The 16,548-nt window shown below is 37.3% G+C and overlaps 1 protein-coding gene and 1 long non-coding RNA gene across 2 annotated transcripts in view; one reads left to right on the top strand and one right to left on the bottom strand.

Moving 5' to 3' along the window:
- Positions 1-5,047: 5,047 nt before the first annotated feature.
- ANKRD30B (ankyrin repeat domain 30B) overlaps positions 5,048-16,548 on the bottom strand; it is a 104,655-nt gene continuing 93,154 nt past the window's right edge. Inside the window, exons 16-19 of the mRNA XM_053902906.1 lie at positions 13,276-13,563; positions 12,527-12,744; positions 11,058-11,286; positions 5,048-5,131 (exon numbers count right to left, since the gene is read on the bottom strand). Of these exons, the coding sequence (XP_053758881.1) occupies positions 5,048-5,131; positions 11,058-11,286; positions 12,527-12,744; positions 13,276-13,563 (819 nt within the window). The remainder of the gene's footprint in view (positions 5,132-11,057; positions 11,287-12,526; positions 12,745-13,275; positions 13,564-16,548) is intronic.
- Positions 8,249-9,492, top strand: LOC109261068 (uncharacterized). The gene is made up of 3 exons (XR_008422203.1): positions 8,249-8,797; positions 8,908-9,038; positions 9,236-9,492. It is a non-coding gene; the product is annotated as an uncharacterized LOC109261068 (long non-coding RNA).

Here is a 16,548-nt window from a genome sequence, read left to right as displayed (position 1 = left end):
CACAAATATTTTAAAAACTTATCTCAGGGTGCCTGGGTAGCTCCCTCGGTTAAGCATCCAACTTAGGCTCAGGTCATGATCTCACAGTGTGTGAGTTTCAGCCCCACGTGGGGCTCGCATTGGGCTCGCCACTGTCAGCGCAGAGCTGGCTTCAGATCCTGTCTCTCTCTCTCTCTGCCCCTCCCCTGCTGGCTTGCTTGGTCTCTCTCAAAAATAAACAGTTAAAAAACCTATCTCAATAGACGTGAAATAAACATCTGTTAACATTCAATATTCATTCATGACAGAACTTAGAAAACTAGTATTATGAGGGAACTTCCTCAATATACTTGTAGCAGAAAGACCCTAAGTGACTCCATAATATCTGCCCTTTAGTGTTGTCACCTTTTGTTTATAATTCTTTTCTCTTAAGATCTGTGACTTGACTCTAGCTATTAGAATATGGCAAATGTAAAGGAATGTTGCAGACATAATTAATTCAGTTAATTCAGAGTCAATCAAAAGGAGGATTATGCTAGGCCAACCTGATCTGATCACGTGAACACCCTTCAAGGAGGACTGAGCCTTCTCTGAAGTGACATTCTCCTTGCTGGCCTCCTAAACTAAGCGGCCACATCGAGGAAGTCTACGTGGCCACGAACAAGGAACAGCCTTGCTCTAGGCTGAATATTGTGTCCCCACTCACCGAAACTCATGTGTTAAATCTTAATGTTCAACGTGATAGTATTTAGAAGTGGGGGATTTGGGAAGTGATTAAGTCATGAAGGTGGAGCCCTCATGAATGGGATTAGTGCCCTTATAGGGCTGGGAGAGCTCCCTTGGCCCTGCGCCAAGCAGGAAGACCAGTGTCCATGAACCAGGAAGCAGGCCGTCGCTGGACACTGAATCTGCCAGTGCCTTCATTTTGGACTCCCCATCCTCCAGAACTGTGAAAAATAAAACTTTTTTTCACAAGCCTATGGTATTTTGTTAGAGCAGCCCAAAAGGACTAAGACAAGTGTCTGGGAACGCTTAGGACCTAAGCCTCCAACTAGCCGACAACTAGCAAAGAGCTGTGGAAATGAGTCCAGTCATACAGTCACAAGGAAATTCTCTTAAAAACAAACGCAATGGGCTTGGAAGCAGATTCTTTCCCATCGAAGCACCCAAATGGGGAAGCGCCGTCTAGCAGACACCTTGGGAACAGCCTTGTGAGAACCTGAACAAAGGACCCAGCTAAGCCATTGCTCAGCTTCTGACCCATAAAAATGTGAGATACATGTGTGTGGCTATAAGACACTGTGTTGATGGTGCTCTGTTGTAAACGGCAAGAGCAAACCAAGAGACTGATAAAAGATATACACTTTTAAAAACCCCACTATCTACATAGTTGTAGAAAACTAGTTTTACATGTTGCAATTTCAAGAAGACATGAACACTCACTATCCTCACATTTACTCGTCATTCTTGTAGTAGGAAAGGAAAAAAAAATGAAAGCTCTAGGAATTGGAAAGAAACGAAAATGCCACTATTTATAGATTATATGTCACTACATGCCCCAAATCCAAAGGAATCTGCAGATAAAACACTCAAGTAAGAAACAATATATTGTGGGGAATAAGCTTAGACAATTAAAAGACTAGTTGTTTGGAAAAATCAGTATAAGAAATGTCTTTCCTTACAAACTATTGGCAGATTCAATGCAATTCCAATGAGAAATGGCTTTGGAGAGCTTGCCAAGTTGATTAAAGAAGACCTGTGGAGCCCTTCCTTCCTTTCTTCTTTCTCATCCCCAACAGTTTAGTTCCCAGTCCTAGAAACAGAGGCATGGAGTTGTGGGGGTCCAGAGTGAGGTGCTGGAGCTTAGACAGAATGGGGAAGGCATTACGTGTGGGACAGTCACCCTGCACAGTGTTGGAGCTCAAGTGAGAGCATGCCTGAAAAGTGAATGATACAGAATAATGAAGTATCACAGACTGGACAGGGTGGGGAGGCATCTGCACAGGGGAAGAATAGCCCAGCGTGGGTTTTCAGAACCTGCAGGGGGGCAAACCATCTGCAGAAGAGGTGGCCTGGCACAGGGTCTGAGAAAGGAGATATGTACATGTCTCAAAGTACTTCCCCACAAAATACTAAATAATTGGAAAGCGGAAAGTTAACATTCCAGGTGAGAAACCTGGCAGATACTACCTCCGCTGGCCAACATTAACATCACCAGTATTGGGACAAATCAAAATTGTAGGTCACATGATAGGATGCAATGAAAAGAGTAGGTTGTAGCGATACTCTTGCTAAAAATGTATGATCTGAATTTTACCGTAAGGAAACCTAAGAAAAATCCACATTGAAAGACATTCCACATTACTGGAATTTACTCGTCAAAAGGTTAAAAGTCATGAAAGTCAAGGAAAGACAAAGGAACTGTTCTAGAGTGAAAGAGACTAAGACACACAACTGAATTCAATACATGGCTCTGAACAGGACCTTCCTTGGTATTGCGTATACTACAGATAAGTGAGCAAACTTAAAAAGAATTATGAGGAATAAATGATAGAATTATACTGAACCCTTGAACAAAAGAGTTTTAATGGGTGCACTGACTACATACAGATTTTTTTTCAGTACTGGAAATGTATTTTCTTTTATAAATTTCTTCATGGTATTTTTTTTCTGTAGCTTTATTTTAAGATTATAGTACGATACATATCATATACAAAAGATCATTGGTAGTAGCAGTGGTTAAGTCTTTGGGGGTCAAAAGTTGTTCATGGCTTTTTGACTGTGGGGGGCAGGGGTCAGAGCCCTTAACCCCATTGTTCAAGGGACAAGTGTATTAGAGTTAATGTTCTGATTGTGAAGGTTGTATGGTAGTTATGTGGAATGTACTGACTTGTAGGATTTAAATGCTACAGGAATCAGGCATCCCATTAGCAATTTACTTGCAAATGGCTCTGGGGCTGGGAGGGGGGGAAGTTCTTTTTTTGTTTGTTTGTTTCTCTATTTTTTCTTTTCTCTAACTTTGTTTCCAAAAAGCAAATCAAAAATAACTAAATAAATAAATAAATGAAAAGGTGAAAAGCCTTAGGCAAATCTTACTTCTGCATGTGGAAAGAGCTATGAATCAGTGTTGACAAGTAAAATTATAAATAGGTTTTATGGCAATATAAAAAATTGTAATATGTACAAACATTGGCAATAGCCATAGCAGGAATACATCAAACTAACGTCTAAATCTTTAGGCCCACATATAGTGATAAAAATTGGAAAATACAAAAAAGCCATCCATGAACACTACTGAAGTATTAATGACAACTTCGTTGTTTGGGTGCTGTTCAAACAGCAGGGAGTGGAACAGTCTGATGTATGTCAAACCCTCTAGTGCTGGTTTCCACGTACAAAATGTGCTTAAAAGTTAATGAGATGCCAAGAAACATAGTTTAAAATATTATACAGATTTTCATTACACACATGTAACACAAAAACATTTTCCTTTAATCAAGATTTTGCCATATAGTGTGTTCAATTGGGAAACAATGAAAATGTTTTGTAAGCATCCAGTAAATTTTTTCTATTTATTTTTCAAATCATATAATTTTTGTTCAAAATCTGTACATATTCTCGTGACGCTTTCCATACTGGATCTTGATTTAGAATTGAATCATCAGTAGATACTAAAGGAGTTCTACAGGATCCTCGTTCAACTTCGGTAGCAGCTGAAAAGGAAAAGAAAGAATTATCTTCTTTCTCCAAAATGCTTTTCACTACAAGTCCTTAAAAAAATAAAGGAAAGGAAAGGAAAGAAAAAGAAAAAAAGAAAGTTGGGGCCTTTATGAAAAGGTGTTAAGAAAATTGAAAAATAACTACGTACAACGGCAATATGAAACCCAAGATTAGTATTAAATATATTTTGCTCAGGGTTGCACACTGAATTAATTGCTATTGTGGATAAATATCAGAGTTTCTGGTTTTTTCATTACAAGGTGAAATCACAAGATGAGGACACAGTCCACCCTGAACAATCATAAACTATAAACTGAAAAATCAAACAGGCATTTCCCAACATTTCTGAACAGGACCTTCCTTGATATACAGATGTAAGTGGCAGGTATAAAACACAGCACTACTGGAACATACAGAAGGGACATCCCAGTTTTGCGTCAATATTGTCTGCTTTTTGGTGAAGGTGATATGTAAGCTGACACCTGAAGGACAAGGAAATAGTATGCTAGGTAGAGGGAAGAAGCACATACAAAGAGCTAGATGTGAGGAAGAACACTTGTGCAATTATGAGTAGTTTAGTTTGAGAAGGTGCTAGAGCAAAGCAGCAGAGTAGGGCAAATAGTGAGACAAGGCTGAATAATCTGGCAAGAAGCAAACTGATTTGGCTGTTTTCATTCCATGCTAAGGAATTTGAAGTTTTACGCAAGGGCAAAAGCAACGACAAAGTCAATGAGTGAAGATTGAAACCTGTTACCTGTCAAGTGACAGCTATATGACCTCTAATTACTTAATCAAGCATTACTAAGACGACTTTGGCTTTTTGGGTCTTCTATCACTAGGGGAAACAACAATTTGATAAAGCACACCTTTTCTGAGACTTGTGCAGGTTGACAGTTCCATAGGGATGGCACCAGTGAAGGAAGATTATCGCCAGAAATAATAACAGATATATAGACTTAGGGAGATTGAAAAAACTTCTTTAACGTTTATTTATTTTTGAGAGAGAGGCAAACCACAAGCGGGAAGGGGCACAGAGAGAGGGAGACACAGAATCTGAAGCAGGCTCCAGGCTCCGAGCTTTCAGCACAGAGCCCTCTGTAGGGTCTGAACCCACCTGAGCTGAAATCAGTCGCCCAACCGACTGAGCCACCTGGGTGCCCCTAGACTTTTGGGAGACTTTAAAAGAGCTATGAAACATGAGGACTAAATGAGGAAGAAGTGTGTTCTTCATTATGCTCATGCTTTTACATTTTTTATTAGATATGTACAAAAAAAAATGTGAATGCGGTATCCATTATCCAAACAATGGAAAGGGATGCCATTTACTATTTATAGTTTATTTCAGAAATCAATGATATCTAACTTCATACATTTTTGGAAACATACCTTCTTCTAGTGCTCTGGTTACTCCTTCCTCCAACTCCTGCTGCATCTGAAATAAGTCAAATATTATTTTTTTTTCAACGTTTTTATTTATTTTTGGGACAGAGAGAGACAGAGCATGAACGGGGGAGGGACAGAGAGAAAGGGAGACACAGAATCAGAAACAGGCTCCAGGCTCCGAGCCATCAGCCCAGAGCCTGACGCGGGGCTCGAACTCACGGACCGCGAGATCGTGACCTGGCTGAAGTCGGACGCTCAACCGACTGCGCCACCCAGGCGCCCCTGAAATAAGTCAAATATTATTTAGAATGTGTAAGGTAAACAAAAGACATTGTACGAATTATATATAGCTTACGACATGTGGTCTTGAAACAATACTTGTAGAGATTAAACCAAAGTTAGGGATTGCTTACATAGAAAGACAATCACGTGAATAAAATAAATTCCTACCTATTTTATGTTAGTTTTAGATAATTGAGAACAGATACATACATACATACACACACACACACACACACGTATATATGTGTATATATATATATATGTGTGTGTGTGTGTGTGTGTATATATATACGTATATATAATATGTGTATATTATATATACATATATAATGCTATTTAAGTGAATCTGATAAAAAGCACAATTAATATTGATCTATTGAATGTGTATAATCTCTGAAAGGTGATGTTTGATCTTACTGGTACAAAAAAGTTTAAACAAGAATCATATTGTATACTGAATTATTACTTGGAAATGATTAGAAAATCTGCCATTTATGAAAGTTGAATCAGTTTTTTACCTTAATGAATTGTTCCTTAAAATGGGCTTTCCATTCTTTCACTTTTAGAAAAACAAAATTTGAAGGAATGCTTTTGCTATTAATTTTTCAGGACTGACTCTTAAATACATATAAAATGAAGAAAGTGGGACTGTCATACTGTCATGTGGAAATTCTGGCAAAAAATTGAGTAATAATATTTTGCTATCTGTATTATGACTAAAACACTTATTTCTTTTCATATGCACACAAAGATTTCAGAAAATCTCTTTGAAGAAAGGAAAAATAGAGGGTTACAACAGTTTTCAAACTTAGCATCTGATTTATAACTTTCTCAATTAGAGATAAGGAAAACAGTACACAATTTTCAATTGTAACTTTGTTTCCTTTCTCCAAATTAGGACCAAGTTTGGAAACACTTGACTTATTAAAGTTATGGTTATCTACTTATGAAATGTGTACGAATATTTCCAACTACCGGTGACCCTTGAATAACACAGGGGTTGGGGTACGGTCAAAAACCTGCATATAATTTTTCATCCCCCCGAAACTTAATTACTAATAGCCTACTGTTGACTGGAAGCCTTACCGGTAACATAAACAGTCGATCCGTACATGTTTTGTACAGTAGAATAAGCCAGGGCACAAAAATGACATTGAGAAAAACAGAAGGAAGAGGAAATACACTTACAGTACTATACAGTATCCAAAAATAATCCATGTGTAAGTAAAGTAGACCCGCACAGTTCGAAACCATGTTGGTCAAGGGTCAACTGTATATTACAACTGTTCCTATCTAGAATGTTCTTATTTAGATCTTTCTTATGCAAGGTAGCCTCTCCCTGAATGCCCCAAACGGGCTCCAAAATAGTGTACTGAACAGAATCAACACTGGTGATAAGGATTCCAATGTCTTTACAAATTTAGGTGTGAGGACAAATGTTTTGGCTGACATGTTTCCCAATATTTTCAGAGACTGTTTTCCCTAATACCTTTTTTTAATTGAAGTATAGTTGACAGACAATGTTACACTAGTTTCAGTATACAAATTCAGATTGGACAATTGTAGACACTATGCTATGCTCACTACCGTACGTGTAGTTACCCTCTGTCACCATACAACATTAATACGCTATTATTGACGATACTTCATATGCTGTATTCTTCATTCCTATGACTTATCTATTTTATAACTGGAATTTATACCTCTTCCTCCTCTTCACCTATTTTGTCCTTACACTCTACCCACCTCCCCTCTACCAACCACCAGTGTGTCCTCTGTAGTTATGATTCTGTTCGTTGACTTGTTTGGTTTTTTTATATTCCACATGTAAGTGAAATCGGATGGTATTTATTTGTCTTTCTCCGATTTATTTCACCTAGCATAATATCCTCTAGGTCTATCAGTGTTGTCACAAATGGCAAGATCTCATTCTTTTTGATAGCTGAGGTATATTTCATTGTATACATATTACACATCTTCTTTATCCATTCATCTATCGATGGACACTTAGGTTGCTTCCATATTTTGGTTATTGCAAACAATGTTTCAATAAACGTAGGGATGCACACAACTTTTCAAATTAGTGTTTTCATTTTCTTTGGGTAAATACGCAGTAGTGGAATTAATGAATATCTATTTTTAAGTTTTTGAGGAACCATAACATCTTTGACAATAGCATTATATTCAGGCCTTATAAAATGAATGGGACAACATTACTATACCAGACTTATAAAATTAATAACTCAATACCAGATGATGGGGGTAGGCTTTATTCAAACAATTTTATATTACCATTAATAAATACGATATAAAATATAAACCACGTTTTTTACATGACATGACTTAAGGAACTACCAAGGTAATGTTGCATCTTTTCCCCAAAAGTTCTTTTCCTAAATGGGTACCTCTGTGACCTTTATGCTTATTTCTAGGTAAAAACTGTGTTTCGATGGTGAAAATAGCTTTCAAGTCCATGAATAAGGACACATGTGTACTTTTATGTATACCTTTCCATTTATCAGAAATATAAGAGGGTGAGAAAATTATACACAGAAAAACTATATATCAGCAAATTTTAATTCAAAGAACATTTTTAAAGAATTTTTAATTAGAAGGATTTTCTCATTAACTGTTAGCATTCAAATATGGCCCTTAGAAATCTAAGGTTCGGTTGGAGACACCGCAGGATTGAGGGACAAGGAAGTCACAGCCATAGTCTCCATCTCCTTTAGTTAGACAGCTCTACTTCTCTCTCTTTTACACAATACAGTTTAATGCAAAAAATAAAATTGTTCTATTCTTTGAAAAAAAATTATTTTGAAGGTATAAAAGTCACTAATTTAGTCAAAATCCCGAATTTTGCGTAATAGACAAAAAGGGCTCAGAGAGAGTGTACTTTGCCTGAGGTCATGAAACCAACTAGATGCAGATCAGAAATACACTTCTGGTCTTATCAAGCCTAGAGTTCTATGCCAGTTACTTCCTCATAGTCAGGAAAAATACGTATATTTTAAGTATAACTCAGAGAAAATGAATACATAAAACTTTGTCATGTGGCTCAATAATGTTTAGGTATGAGGCACAGAATAGTAGCTCTCTAACTAAATTACAAATTTTAAAGTCATGAATAAAAATAAAGGAACAGAAATTATGTTAACTCCTTTTAGTAGCAGTCAATTTTTAAGCACAACTTTTTTAAACCACAGGACAGAGAACTTGAGAGAGAAAATCTTTAGGTGAAGCAAGCAAGCTGAAACTGAGGAAATTCTTCCTGAAAGAATGATGTATTTCTTCCAAAGAAAATTTGGTTTATCAAAATCAGTCAACAAATGAGTGAACCCATTGTGTGGTTATTTATAGCAAAATTTAAAACCCAACACAGATTTCTCTTTCCCATCTAGCATGCTTCTGTCTAACCTCTCATCATTAGTTGGTATGTACAAAAGACACAATTCACTTTATTTATAATTTAAATCCAGTCAGAAATAATAGGTGAACCTTCACTTCTCACATTTGGACTTATCTCTCTCTCCCTCCCGACAGGAAGGGAGACTTACCTAATGGGTGAATTTGGGAGAAGGAGCTAAGCAGTGCTTATGTGTTTCTGAATCTCCTCTTTGAAAAGATGTGCCTGCCCACAGTAACATGAATTTGGGTCAGCTCTCAGCTCTGTGGTAAGCACCCTGCCCCCAGGGTGGGTGTCAAGCATTTGTTTCCTCAATTTACAACTGTGTGGGGAAGTGCCTAATTTGGGAGGAAGCCCAATGCGGCTAACATAACCTAAATCATATCCTCCAATTTGTTAGTGTGTATTAGTAATAAAGCTACTAAGTTTCTCTCCATCTCCCTGTCTCCTGTGTTCTGAATTTAGAAAGAGAAGAGCAGTGTTACTTGTCGCCTACCCAGTGTCACCTGTCACAGCTCCACCAAGAAAAATGACTAGACAACACTTACAGAAACATTCTCTTCTTCCTTGGCTTCATAACCAATGTACGTTGTTCAAAAGCAACGCCCACTCAAAAGAGAGAAAAAATTGAAAGAAACCATTTTAGAAACAAACATAGAAAGTCAGACAAACTGAGGACACAGAGGAATACCTTCCAAATGAAAGAACATGACAAAACCTACGAAAAAAAAAACACTAAGTGAAACAGAGATAGGTGATGTACCTCATAAAGAGTTCAAGGGAAAGGTCATAAAGATGCTCAGTGAACTTGGGAGGAGAATGAATAGATCCAGTGATAACATCAACAAAGAGATAGAAAATATAAAAAAGAACCAATCAGAGCTGAAGGATACAATAACAGAAATGACAAATACACTAGAGGGAATCAACAGCAGATAAGAAGATGCAGAAGAACAGATCAACAATTTGCAAGACAGGGTAGTAGAAATCATCCAAGCTGGAAAACAAAAGGAAAAAAGAACTTTAAAAATGAGGCTGGGTTAAAGGACCTGTGGGACAACATCCAGTGTAATAATACTTGCATTCAAGGGGTTCCAGAAAAAGAAAAGAGAAAGGGGCAAAGAACTCATTTGAAGAAATAAAAGCTTCATTTTAAAAATTCAAATATTTGCTTGATTTAGCTATTTATAAAATGCTCTACAATCGCTCAGCAAGATATTTTATAAAAATTGAAACAAAGGTGCTATAAGTCAAAAAAAAAAAGGAAAAAGAAAAAAGAGTGCCATAAGTAAGAAAGCAATTAAAGATGCATTCTCATGTTAGAAAATAGCAAAAATTTAACTTAAAAGAGAAATTAACCTTTTTAGTGTTACAAGTTGATTTAATTCATAAAAAGGACTTACTGTGGATTCTTTTTTTTTTTTTTTTTAAAGTAGCCTCCATGCTCAGTGTAGAACCCAATGCAGGACTTGAACTCATGACCCTGAGATCAAAACCTGAGCTGAGATCAAGAGTTAGACGCTGAAATGACTGAGCCACCCAGGCACCCCCTTGGATTCTTTTAAATAGTAAACATTCATATGTCGTTAAGTGTTTGGAGGACGATCATTCACTGACATACAGGGGTGCAAAAACTGGATGATAGCAAAACCTTCAAATGTTTATGAACCACTGCCAACTGAAAATAAGTTCAAGCATCTAAGTGTACCTGTGGTCGGCAGGCAATAACATTTACTTTCTAAAATCAAATGTAAATGAAAGCTTTTCAAGAAACTTAACATGGGTCAGTTTGGTTATATTTATTGAATACAGTTAATACAAGGTGTCTCTTGTGGCGCACCTAGGTGGCTCAGTTGTTTTCAGTGTCCAAATCTTGATTTTGATTCAGGTCATGATCTCATGGTTTTGAGACTGAGCCCCACATTGGGCTCTGTGCTGAGCATGAAACCTGCTTGGGATTCTCTTTCTCCCTCTCCTTTTGCCCCTCCCCTGCATGCACTCACTCATTCTCTCGCTAAAATAAAATAAAAATAAGTATCTCTTGGAAATGAGAGATCAAGGGACTAACATATATATATATATATATATATGTGTGTGTGTGTGTGTGTGTGTGTGTGTGTGTATAGATATAGATATAAAATTTACCTCAGTTCTTTCTTAGCACAGATAATTATGACTTTTACTTCGTATGTATTAGTTACTTAAACAACTCAGAATTTCACCAAATTAAAAGCAACAATTATATCAGATACCTGAAACCCAAAGTAAAACAGATAATATAACTAACCTTCCACAAGGAAGTCTCCCAGTAATCATGGGACGGCCGTGGGTTTAAGGTAGGAATCACTAAGTTTCCTCTTGGAGTAAGGTTTCCATTGAGCACTGAATTATTTTCAAAATGTCCACAATAAGGTGTTTCCAGGCCTGAGCTCATAGTAAGAGTCCTGAGTAAAGTTTGATGCTGCTGTCTCTCCGCAAGAAGTTTTGTATTGCTCTCTGACAGTCTCTCGTTAGTCCTGCAAAGATTAAAAAACACAAATACATTTTCTTTTTCCCTAAATCATTCCTAAATGACTTACATCTTTTTAAGTTTCCATAATAGTAAATAGCATTTGCCATTGAACAGTGTTTTAACACTGAACATGTGACAGAGCACACCTACTATCTAAAATTATACTTTTAAAATTGTTCTAAAGAAATATTTGTGTTTCCAGGGGGATCTCTAACTAACAATTCAAATTAGGGAAGGGAGAGAAGTGGCTATCAGTGATGTACATGGCTTAACGAATAATACTTGCTGTCTTCTGGAATGGCTGTACTGACAGGATCCTTCAGGATGCCAGTAAATATACATACTTATATTTAGTAAGCCTGTTTACAGATATAAAAATAAACCATCCCTCAAAGACATTTTCAAGCGTTTGCTTTCACCACTCTTGTACATTTCACTTACTATCTCAAAGAAACTGAGCATTTGACACCGAGGAATCAGTGAGACCAACAAGCTCTAGGGGAGATAGTAGATGGCAGAGGTGTGATCAGAAAGAACTAAAACAGCTACAGAGGCAGTTAGCTTATAACAGTTACCAAGGCACTGGAGGCAGAATCTGCCCTTTCTGTCTTCAGCCTTCCACATACCTCCCTCCCACCATGGTGTTCTTTTTAGCCACTTTGGGAACTATACTCTTCAGCCCTGTGTGAGTCTTTCTGAATTTCGCATGTGTGCCATTATGTAAAGTAGAAAAACCATAAAGGATAGTTTGTCTCAAGGCCCACTCTAGTAATAATACCAAAGTTCACAATCAAGAGAATAAATGTACCAAGCTGCCAGGATGAGTAGTAGTAGTACTTGACCTTTTAGGTTAAGGATGTCATCTTCCAAAAATGAACTCATCGACATTTCTATTTAGGGTACTTCTGACAAGCAATTTTATAATAATATGCTTCTAAATGAGAAAGCTTCAAACAATGCACTTAAAGACTAGCAGATCCGATCATTGGAAAATATACAGGGCAGGGGGTGCAGGGGTGGGTGGGAGAAGAGGTCCTGTAAAACCAAAAAGAAGAGGAGGGATGCAAACTGTCCTGGACTAACATTTCAAAGGTAAGTTCACTTAGAAACATCATTTTCTAAAATTACACGATCTAGTTGGCTTTCACTTCCTACTCATCTCATGAACTTAGCTCCACAGAAATTATGCTTTAGAGGTAAATTAATAAGCTAAATTTCTTGTCTGTGATTCTGTTTTGGCTTACCTGTTCAGCTTATTTCTCAAGGACTTTCTAACTTTTAATTCTTCTAGGTAGAGTTGCCTGTAGGTTTCCAACTCTGTTTTAGTAGAATCTTCTTGAGACGTCTTCATTGTAGAGACCTGAGATTCCAGATCTTTAATTCTAAGTTCCATTTGACTTCTCGTTGAAGCATGAGCATTTTCTCTTAACTGGTCCAAGTTTTCTTGAGCTGCTGCTTGTGCCTAAAGCAAATTCACGGGATAGTTTTAAAATAGCTATAATCTGAATAATTAATTATACCTGTTTCCTTTAGTTCTGAGTCAATGATTCAGAGAGCAATTTTAAATGAAAAAAAAAGCTCAAGTGTAAAATATTTATCATCAATGTCAACTGAATTAAATGATTTATAAAATTAAAGTTCAATCATTCTTGTATTAGTATTCACGCAATCTGATAATTCAAATAATAGAATCAATGACAAAATTTTAAAAGTCAACAATAAACTTAAGAATAATCCAAGTACAGTGCAATTTTTAAATCATAATTTTTCTTTTCCTCTTAATAGTGAGACTAGTTGTTTAAATCATTTTTTCTTTTCCTCTCGATTTAGTAGGATCAGTGATGAAAACTGAAATCTTTAAAGGGAGGAACAAATGCCTCCAGAAATCTACAAATTACCATAAAGCAAGTAGAGGAAACCCATACAGTACATCTATCCAAGATGTAATTTGCAGTGAAATGAATGAAAGCACATTACAGATCAATTAATTAACCTGTAAAAACAGGTTGACTTCGTGTAATTTTTCTATGTCCAGTCGTGCTCTTTCTTCAATCTCCCATTTATACTGTTCCACTTGACTGCGTTCTACCATATTCATTTCCATAAATTGTTTCAATTTTACTACTTCTTGTTTTAACTTCTTGTTATTGCTCTCTAGTTTTTCACGTTCTTCTTTGAAAGCTTTCATTGATAATAACTCTTGTTGAAGAATTTGATTTTTTGCATCCAGGTGTAGACATTTTGAAGATGTAGTTTCCAGTTCTGTTGTAAGGACATCAGCCTGCATGAATAAAACACTATAGTTTGGAAGTGGAGTGAAAAGAGTCTAACTCAAAACTACTATCAATTTTTTTTTTCAGATTTTAAGTAATCTCTAAGCCCAGTGTGAGGCTTGAACTCACAATCTCAAGATCAAGAGTAACTGAGCCAGCCAGGCACTCAAAATTTTAAATAAACTCATTTGCAATAAAATGTTATCTGTCTTAGAATGTGGAACCTTAAACAACTCAGAAAATCAAGAGCAAAGTTAAAGCCATCAGGTGTTACTGAAATAGATCTTTGCTATCGTTGTCTTTACTACACGACATTTGCACTTGATTCTATACTTTTATTTTTCTATCATTCTTTCATATCTTTCTTTCATAAAATAAGTCCCCTCTTAGGAGAAAGTCTCTTAGCCCTTCCCCCATCTTAACACTCCATATTTTTTAAAGAAGTTTTAGCAATATCATATTGACTTATGTATGCCCGAGTCCAAAAATACGTCCCAAGATAAGACTCTGAAAATAAGACTCTAATTCATGAATCTATAAGTAATGATTCTAATGCCACGGCCTTTTTCGGAGCTGCAAATGTTTTAATGCTAATTTGAACTTGAGAGGCCTAGGCGAACTGAAACTTAACCAGTTTGTTCCGCTTCTGTACAGAGCTTGAGTTACGGGAAACTAAAACCTAACCAGTCTAACCAGCTTGTTCCACTTCTGTACAATTGCTTGGTGCGCCCACGTATTCCTGACCAATCATTAAGATGCCCGTACCCCCACTTGTGGTTAGACCTAAAGGCGGGAACCAATCAAATTCTGCTAAGTGTTCAAATTTAAATATCAACCAATTACGGCCCTGTAACTGTGGAAAATTCCTAATTTCCCCATGACTTGTTTGTACCTGTCTATAAAAGGGCTGTAAAAACCTCACTCGGGGCCTCTTAGCGTCACCAGCAACGAGTGCACAGAGGACCGGGTTCGAACCTGCAATAAAAACGACCCTTGCTGCTTGGCTTTGACTCTGGACTCTGGTGGTTCATTTTTGGGGTCTCTTGAACTTTGGGTGTTACAAACTGCATTCCCAGGAGAAATGATTCTCCAGGTTAAGAAATCACATCTCCCAGTATAAAACTTTAATTGGATAATCCACATATTTTTTTGAGGCAAAAAAAATTTTAATTCAATACTGTTGTCTTGTAATCCTTTGTTACTTTCTAGAAAATAAGAGATCATACTAAACAACAACAACCACAACAACAAAACTGGCTGGAGTTTCAGTGATGCTGAGTTGGGAAGGTCTTCCATCCATTATATATGATTTTGGTAAGACAAGGTGAGTGGATGTGGTCATTTTATAAATTTGTTGATACTTCTGTGAAAATCCCGCCCCTTAAATATATGCTGGCTTCAGTAACTGGTTTCTAGTGAACAGAATATGCAGAACTGCTGTGATTTTTAAGGCCAGCTTCGAAAATGTGATACAGCTTCCATCTGACTTTCTTTCTCTAGGGAAGCTCACCCTTAGAACCCAGCCACCACGTTGTGAGGAATCCCAGGCTACCTAGTGAGTCTTCATGTAGATACTCCAGCTGAGACTAGCCAACGTCCTAGCCAAAGGCCAGCCTCAACAGCCAAACACGTGCATGAACAAGCCTTTAGATGATTCTAGTCTCCAGCTTCCAGTTATGCCAGCTGATGCCAAATGAAGAAGAAATGAGTTGCCCTACTCTGCTTTGCCTAAACTAAAGATTGGCGAACAAGATAAATGCTGTTTTGAACTACTAGGCTTTGAGGTGGCTTATTATGCAGCAGTAAATTACTACCACAGATACTGATACTAAAAACGGTGTGCTGCTATTGAAAAAAACCTAAAACTAAACTTCCTTTGAACCAGGAGGTAGGTGGAACCTGGAAAGATGTAGAAAAGCATAAGAGTGAGACCCAAAAAGGGCCTCCACGAGACTCTTAGTGGAAGCCTGATGGCCTGTGAAGAGGCTGACCGCAAGGGTTTCTAAGCAAGTGAAGGAAATGACACTGGAGGAAAGGGAAGTCATGCTACAAAATACCTGAAAGTAAAACGGATAGGAAAGAGAAACTAAAGAAAGACTATGCAACTGAAAGGAACCAGGACTTACTGGGTTCAAGTATCTGTTTCTCATTTACAGCCTCTCTACATGTGGAACTGTCAAATAATGCTAACATGAAGAAATGGTTTTTGGGTTATGAGAAAATACAGGGTGCTACCAGAAAAACAGAAAGATGTAAGGTATGCCTCCAATTTCTTTAGGGATCTTAAGAGTATAAGATTTTTTTTTTAAATTAGGTTCCACACCCGACATGGGGCTTAAACTCAGCACCCAGAGATCAAGTGTCACATGCTCTACCAACTGAGCCAGCCAGGAGCCCCAAGAGTAGACGAATTTTAAAGGCATTGTCATATAAGAGCTTCACAGGAAACCTGAAGCGAAAAGCTGATCTCAAAAGGACTTGGGAGGGTCGCTTTGCTACAACACGGCATGAAATCCAGTAATATTTATAGAAAACTAAAAAAGGTAAGAGATTTATAGTAGCAAACATACTATTTGCTAGCTTGGACCAAAAGAGACCAAATCGTGCAAAATGAAAAGAGGCCTTTGGGTCTTAGAAGTCCCACAGGGAGGAAGCAGGATGAAAAAACAGCTGCAAATACAGGTCATTCCTTATGAAAAGGAAGGAACCAAGAGCTCAAAGAGTAAAGAAAGGGAAGAGACATGGAGAAAGTATTCCCGTGGTTAGGACTAAGTCTTAACTTAAGAACTGACAGCATGCATCAGGCTATATTTCAAAACTCTTATGGACTAGGGTGCTTCCCATCTTCTTTTTCTGAATGGGAGAGTCTTCAGCAGTTGACTAGAATGTTGCATTTGTGAGTGGTAAATAACTGTCTCTTTCGTTCTCAAGTCCTCATATTGAGAACCCTTGCACTCAAGGGGCTATACTTTAGATACCATAACCCAGGCAGC

This window comes from Panthera pardus, unplaced genomic scaffold, assembly GCF_024362965.1.
Source record: "Panthera pardus isolate Hobbes unplaced genomic scaffold, ASM2436296v1 HiC_scaffold_15, whole genome shotgun sequence".
Classification (NCBI taxonomy): Eukaryota; Metazoa; Chordata; class Mammalia; order Carnivora; family Felidae; genus Panthera; species Panthera pardus.
This window is presented reverse-complemented; position numbering and strand designations above follow the sequence as displayed.